The sequence below is a fragment of the Triticum dicoccoides genome, chromosome 2B (assembly GCF_002162155.2).
Source record: "Triticum dicoccoides isolate Atlit2015 ecotype Zavitan chromosome 2B, WEW_v2.0, whole genome shotgun sequence".
Lineage (NCBI taxonomy): Eukaryota > Viridiplantae > Streptophyta > Magnoliopsida > Poales > Poaceae > Triticum > Triticum dicoccoides.
In genome coordinates, this window is record NC_041383.1 from 429,108,819 (window position 1) to 429,116,661 (window position 7,843).

The 7,843-nt window shown below is 45.8% G+C and overlaps 2 protein-coding genes across 2 annotated transcripts in view; one reads left to right on the forward strand and one right to left on the reverse strand.

Annotated features, from left to right (window-relative positions):
- Nucleotides 1-3,163: 3,163 nt before the first annotated feature.
- Nucleotides 3,164-4,905, forward strand: LOC119364054 (protein LURP-one-related 7-like). Its single transcript, XM_037629458.1, has 3 exons — nucleotides 3,164-3,564; nucleotides 4,109-4,321; nucleotides 4,463-4,905. The coding sequence occupies exons 1-3, from the start codon at nucleotides 3,322-3,324 to the stop codon at nucleotides 4,586-4,588; spliced, it is 582 nt and encodes a 193-aa protein (XP_037485355.1). The 5' UTR covers nucleotides 3,164-3,321; the 3' UTR covers nucleotides 4,589-4,905.
- Nucleotides 4,906-6,218: 1,313 nt separating this feature from the next.
- The window catches only part of LOC119364056, a 4,495-nt gene continuing 2,870 nt past the window's right edge, over nucleotides 6,219-7,843 (reverse strand). The window contains exon 4 of the mRNA XM_037629459.1: nucleotides 6,219-6,855. Within this exon, the coding sequence (XP_037485356.1) occupies nucleotides 6,596-6,855 (260 nt within the window). The 3' untranslated portion in view covers nucleotides 6,219-6,595. The remainder of the gene's footprint in view (nucleotides 6,856-7,843) is intronic.

The window sequence follows — 7,843 nt, forward strand, 5'->3', positions numbered from 1 at the left end:
GGGGCACCCCATAGACACACAAGTTGATTGTTTAGCCGTGTGCGGTGCCCCCCTCCACAGATTCCATCTCGGTCATATCGTTGTACTTCTTAAGCGAAGCCCTGCGTCGATAACTTCATCATCACCGTCATCACGGCGTCGTGCTGACGAAACTCTCCCTCGACCTCAGCTAGATCTAGAGTTCGTGGGACGTCACCGAGCTGAACGTGTGCAGATCGCGGAGGTGCCGTACATTCGGTGCTAGGATCGGTCAGATCTTGAAGACGTATGACTACATCAACCGTGTTGTCATAATGCTTTCGCTTTCGGTCTACGAGGGTACGTAGACAACACTCTCCCCTCTCGTTGCTATGCATCACCTAGATAGATCTTGCGTGATCGTAGGAATTTTTTTGAAATTACTGCGTTCCCCAACACAGGCAGCCGCTGCCGTACCCCAACGTCATGCTGCCGCACCATTGGCACCTGGATCCGCAGCGGATCCTGGAGCCAGCGAGCGCACGACGAGGAGGTGCGTCGGTGCCGCGTGCAGCTCATGCCGAAGCAGCGTCGGCTGCATGAGTACGCCACCGACTCTCCCAACTGGGAGGCTTGGTTCGCCCTCGAACATGAGGAGCAACGACGTTCGGGTGTCGATACCGTCTCGCGCTGTTCCCACCGCCGCCCCCGCAGGTACAGCCGGAGGACATGGAGGCGGAGGCGGAGTACCAATCCGCCCTCGAGGAGGCCCTGCAGCACGCACAGCAGGCGGGCGCAGACTTTTTTTAATGTTTTAATTAATGTTTAATAAGGTTTAAGTGGACTTTGGCCGGCGTTTGACCCACCACTTATGTTTAATTGTGTTTATTTTGTGTGAGTTATTTTTTTTCACGTCGGCACATTTGAGTCAGCCTCCCCATTGGGCGGTCAATCTGACCCATTTCAGAATACGGACGCGCACGTCTGCCTGGCCGATCCAGACAGACGAAAAGCGGACAAAGCGTGCGTCCATTTGAGTCACCCAGTTGGAGATGCTCTAATACTAGAGTTTCTTTGGCACACAGATGAGCAGTACGATTGACTTGCTTTCCTATCCATCTCAACTCAAAGTCCCGGAAGTTTGGGAGATATGTGCCGGAAGAACGATCCTCCCCACGTTCCCATGCATTGGCAACATCATGAAAATCAGTTTCTAAACTTATCCTTGTGTATCCATTCGCCAATGCAAACACCATTGCATCCTGCATGCGGTCAGCTCGATGATGACCCTGTTTCGATACTTTAACTTAGCTAGAGGTTACAGTTAGTTTCTAGCTCATGAGTAATCCTGAATTAACTCTAACCAAAGAGGTGTATGGATGACACGGTTAGATTGACAATAAATGCACTAGGAGAACTAGCTCCAATTAGCACCTCTTGGGTGGGATAGTTTTTTTGTGTGGGTTAGATGCAACTAGCTCAAACTAGCCCTCATGTTTGGATATTTATGGCTATTTGAGCTAAAACTAACTCTAACTCATGGATCCAAACCGGGCCGATGAATGGTTCAAGCATTGCAACATACTTAGGCCAACTCCAGCGTATGACCCTATCTTGTTCGTCGGACGCAGTTTACGTCAAATAGACAAAAAACTAGCCCAACAGTAGACCCCATTTTACTTTTTTGTCTGTTTCGTGTCCGTTTCACCCCATCTCTGAACCAAAGTAGGTCTCGCTTGGGTCCAAAGCAGACACGAGTCGGACGATTTTCTGCGTCCCTGTTGTCCGATGTGTCCATCTACACATGAGTCTGGCCCACCTGTCATTAAAACCAGAGGGACCCACCCAACCCACCCACCCATCCCCTCTCTCTCCTCCATTTCCACTGTTCCTCACACACCGCGTCGACGGCCACCGGAGCAATGCACGGGCATGGCCGAGCCGGTACTCCTCCCCGCCGGCGGACCAACCAACGCTAGCCCCCAGACCACGGCAGCCGCGACCGGCAGACGGTGAGCAGGCGGGGTTGCGGCGTGGGCGAGGCGAGGCCGTGATAGGGTGGCGAGCAGCGGGGCGCGAGCGGCCTATCGAGCTGCGGGCGCGCACGGGCGCATCAGCAGCTGCCGACGGACAAGCGAGCGCAATGGCCTGGCTAGCTACAGGCACGCGCGCGGGCCCAGCGGCACCCTGGAGCAGAGTGGAGCGCCGGACGCGGATGGAGCAGGCGCGCACGGGGCGGTCTGGAGCGCGGGCGCGTCGGCCGGAGCAGGGCGCCGCTCGGACGCGCCGAAGCTCGGGCGCTTCGGCCGAAGCGTGGCACCGCATGGACGCGGCGGCGAGCAACAGGGCACGCTGCTGTACTAGCTAGCTATACAGCAAGATGCGGCGCGGGCGAGTTGCTGCTCTGCTAGCTAGCTAGGCAAGCGGGCGAGCTGCTGTTGTGCTAGCTAGCCAGCCGGGCGGGGGCGAGCGCGCGGCCGGCTGCTGCGGCAGTGCGCGGGCTAGACGACGTGCCGCCCGGACTTTGGGTTGGGTCTGCTGTGCTCAGTGCACCGACGACCGGATAACCCCTCGCGGACAAGCGTGTCCGTTTTGTACCCCAAACAGATAAAATCCACACAAAACGGACGTTCGTTTGGAATCATGCGCTGGAGTTGGCCTTAGAACATACCAGTCCCTTACAGAACTGTCCGTTACATCCCTGACCACCACTCCTGTGCCAATACAATCATGAGCCCAGTTGACAGCGCCATCAACATTTATTTTCACCCGTCCCGGCCTCGGTGGACGCCAAACTACCCGGCTCATAGGTTTTAGACTACCTACAATGAAAGTAATATAGGTGGTAACATCACACATATCTAGACAAAACATATGATGTGTCAAGTAATTAATGAAGAAAGAAATGCATGTGGTAATAATTAGTTACTCATAGTATAAGTGACATCATACATACCAAGACAAGATGAGTGTGTAACCTAACAAATGAAGTGTTGTATGACATCATATGTATGTTACTCCTTAATGTAGAGATAGTAACATAGACTAGTAACATATGCATGTTATTAGTTTAAGTTACTCCTCATTGTGGCTAGTCTAATGGACGGTGTTGAAGATGCCCTAATCACGCACATCTGATTCCGCTAAGGAAAAGAATAATCAGATGCCACTGACCAACGCCAGCTGGTTCTGGTCGGCCACGCCAAACAGAAGAACCCAAACGCTAACTTGCAAGCACTCTCCAGCCAAAAACATTTCGCCTCTTCTTCGCTTCTTCCACCCACTCTTGAATCATTCGCCTTTCCTTCCTACCCCTACCGATCACCTTTTCCTAAACCAACGCTTTCTTGCTCTCCCCTTGCCATGGACAGGACAAACGCCGCGGCCGCTGCCCCGCCGCCGGTACCCATGGCGGCGCCCGTCGTCCCGGTCGATCTGACGGTCGTCAAGAAGCTCCTCGGGGGCGGCGGCGACCTGGCGGTCCACGACGCGTCTGGCGGTCTCGCCTTTCGCGTCACGGCGGCAGACGGTTGTGGCAGGAGGTGCGGAGGGAGAGCGCTCCTCGACGCCTCCGGGAGCACTCTGGTCACTGCCAGGAGCAGCGAGGTGATGATTCCAGCTTGGGCGTCTGCTCTGGTTAATTTAATTCTGAGTGAGAGATTCCACCATCATCAAGTCAACTTGGCTTCTTAATTCGGGTCTACTCCGGTGTTGCTTAGAAAAGTTTCAGCTTCAAGTATGTGATATGCAATACTGTATACTGCTTATGAAATATGAGTAGATTGCTCCAATTTGTTTATCCTCACTTGATTCATATTAGTTGGATTGCTGCAAAAATGTTACACTTCAGGGGAGTTCAGGACAGAATATAAGCACTTCATGTCTAATATCATACATCCTCTGTTCATTGAGCTGCCAAAATGTCTTATATTTAGGAACAGAGGTAGTACGTACCTGATAAGCTTAATTAGGCTGATAAGACAAAACAAACAATGAGTAATAGTACGAGCTGCACTTTTGTTTTTTGGCTCTCAAAAGCCTGAAGATAATGCTATATTTGTAATGCCCACCTTTATAATTCGCGATTTATCTCTTGTTGCGCATAATACATATAAACTATGTCACTGAGTGGGAGGCTACTATTTTCCAGGGTGCATGGCAGGCATTCAAAGGAATTAGTTGGGAACAGAAAGACATAATTTTTTCAACAAAGGTAATGTGTGCTTCTTCAGATCGAAAGGAGGTACATGTCTTTGTCCCGCCGAGAAGCACATCTGAGGAGCAAAAACCAAGCTACATACTCGTAGGAAATCCATCTCGAAGAGCATGCACGATTATAAGGGGAAACTCCATTGTTGCTCAGGTACTATGGAAATTTTGGATGGGCCTGATCCACTGATGATCATTATCTGTTGTCTAGTGTACTAGCTAGGTTGGTCCAATGGTTATAACTTTCAACACATTTTGGACTGACACTAAAATCGTCAATCATTAATTTGTGCAGACAAATCTCCCGTACAAACTCAATAAGGCCGTCTATTCAAGGCGGAAGTTTAGAGTGACGATTTACCCAGGAAACGATAACATTCTGATCATGGCAATGGTGATGACCTTCCTTGTTCAAAAATAACATAGGTGATGAGTACGAACATTGCTTTCAGAAAGCTCAGAGGATGATTTAGTTCATTCTTCTCTCACTGACCAATTGCACTTACTGGACGAAAAAAGGATTCTTGAACATGCACCCAAATGCATGTCGTTTTTCTTACTGGACAGGCTGATATGTTGTAAATATTTTGTTGTTGTCCAGTTTCGTTTTTTTTTTTTTTGGCTAGATAACTACGTACATCCAAGTTCTACATGTTCATGCCCTAAATACTTTTTCTCGCATTCATTGGCATCAAGGGATGGATAGGACATGGTACTATGAAACCCAGCATTATCTTCTGATCAAGACAGCAGTATGTGTTGCATAATTGTGGCTATCCGGATTACCGAACAGATGTTTGTTCTAGTAGTTATGAGGGGCATGGAAAATCATAGCAAAATCTCAGCCCTTGTACTGAGCTAGTGAATTTTCCCCTCAAAAGGAAGAAAATAGCTAGTGAATTTTCTTTTCTTATTAGACAATGAATGAACTATTAAATTTCCTGCGCAGGTTCCTAATGAAGCAGACGCCTTCAGTAGGAAGGCCATAAGCACCCACACGAGGAAAAAAAAAATGACCAACCACCCACACGAGAAACAGTATTCCATTAGAATGGTACATATTCTCTGGAAACTTCTGAGAACTTGAGTAATGTGTTCAGTGAAATTCTGCAACAGGATAAGAGAAGTTGAGCACCAAAGTTTTGTCGCGTCCATTTATCGCCGATGATGAAATGTACTCCCTCCATCCCAAAATAAGTGTCTTAACTTTGTACTAGCTCTAGTACAAATTTATACTCAGCTCAAGACACTTATTTTAGGACGGAGGGAGTATAAATTTTATAACAAATGCTATTTTGACTGAATAGATGGAATGAATGAAAGTATGGGCAATCATTTCAACGCTTGAATTACCAGAACCTTCGAATGCTTAGGGCGCTGTCACTTGGCGAGGTTCTCCGAGTTCACAATACACTGGCCTTGGCCTGGCATGTGTCCAGATGATTATGAATTGTATCATGTCATGGACAATAATCAAAATGTTAAATTGCATTTGTTCAACCTGGGCATTACCAAAAACATGTCATCACTTGGCGACAGAGTTCCGTGTATACTGTATACTGACCTTAGCTGGCATGCCATGTGTGGCTGCTTGATCCATCCGAGAATGTTTGTATCACTCAAAACTGTGGTTGTTTCATTTATGAAGGGCGGAGTTCTCAAAGAAAAATCTCCAAAACATCTTAAGAGGGGCATTCTTAGAACGTAGTCTAAGAGTTCGGTAAAATGAAGATAAAATGCAGCCATGGAAGAAAAAATGGTTTCTAAAATCATGTCCATATGCATCCAAGAAATAAAATGCAAAACACTTTGCTACCACTCCCTTCATTCTTAAATGTAAGCCCTTTTAGAGATTTCAATACAAACTACATACGAAGCAAAATAAGTGAATTTATAACATATATCTATATACATCCGTATGTATCCCTATTGAAGTCTCTAAAGAGGTTTATATTTAGAAACAGAGGGATGATACTCCCTTCATTCACAAATATAAGATGTTTTGGATATTTTAATATGTATAACATACAGACCGAAATGAGGGAACAAAACACACTAAAACGTGTCTATATACATGTGAATCAGAAAAAAGTTACTTCAACACAGAGAGTACATGATTAGAGAGAGAAGTTGCAGGGAATGGAAATTCATTGGAACTCTCACACCAAGTTCCATTTTGGATTGGATTCTCCCATGTTTATTCTTCCTAGTACGCCCAAAGAGCCATTGGCATTGTACAGACATAGTAATAAGTAGAGATATATGTCTTGGACAAAAAAAAAGATATATGTCAAAAGGTTAATATAAAGCTCAGGGCAAGATAGGTGCAACTGGCAACCTTCCCGACACAACGGCTTGGGAGACATACAACGCCTTGACAAAATCGTCGAACCTATATATCAGTATGCACTTCTCTGAAGCACGGCAGCTAAGGCTCCTCCTTGCTAACTTTACCAAGTGCTTGCTGAGCAAACAGCAACTCCTCTCGCTCTCGTTTCTTCGCCAAGGCCTCCTCATCGAGCACTTGGATAGGTGACCATTCGGGTACAGTAAACCAGTCTTTCTTATCAACGGACAAATGCTCTTTCCAATCACGCCATTCAGGGCTTAGCTTCATCGCGGCGTAGTCCAGTGCAGTACCAGCAACCGTTAGGGTGACTGCATATTTCACCGCCCCAAAGTGACCACCTACAGTTACGGTCAGTTGAGGAAATTAGAAATGGTGACGCATTGTTGGTGTGTTTAGGCCTTTAGGACATAAATACAACTTTCTTTGTTTGAATATTCAAGGCTCACAACGTGCACATGCCACTAAAATGAAATGATCAGTGCATATGCAGGCCTGCAAGCTTTTAACTGTACTCCAAAATAAATTCCCTTTTGTTAAAGTAATATTGCAGTATCGATGGACAATTAAAGGTACACAAAAGCAATATGCAGGACCAACTTGACCTGGTAGAAAAATGCACATTAGCATACATGAAACTTACATCCCATAAAAAAATCACCTGATTTCACTTTTGAGGTTTAAAATTTGTTTTAACTAAATTCTTGGCACATTTAGGGCAATGATGTTAAGTTTGGTAAGACCCAATTTCTCCAACGGTGTGTCTCTGCAATCGTATCAAACTGAATATACTGAAATTGAGATTGTCTAGTCACACCTTACTTGATTTTTTGTTATATTCCAGTCACATTTCTTATCCATTAGATCAACATCCAATCTTCCTCGTCCCCATCTCACGTATACAGAGAATTGACTTAAATTTTAAATACGAGAAATTGATTAAGCTTGTTTGAAACTGAAATGGAGGATTAACCTCACTAAAACTGAGAATTGCAGTAACTTTTTACTAAATACCGCACATATATGGACTACAATTTTAGGTTTACTATTGTTTAAGTTGAGATGACCAGGATTAGCAAACATTCGAAGCATCTGAGAATTACCAAAACCGATTGAAATTTGCAGTAGATGCTAACTGATCTCAAATACCATGGAAAACCAAGGTTAAATATCTTTAAGTTCCTGAAGTACAATAGAGTTAGAATGGCCGACATGCAAATCAATCAGAAAAGGTACACCCCTGTCCCAAAATGTAAGACCATTTTTGACACTATCATAGTGTAAAAAATGATCTCACTGGAATTCTTATTGTGTCTGTGCGCGTGTGTG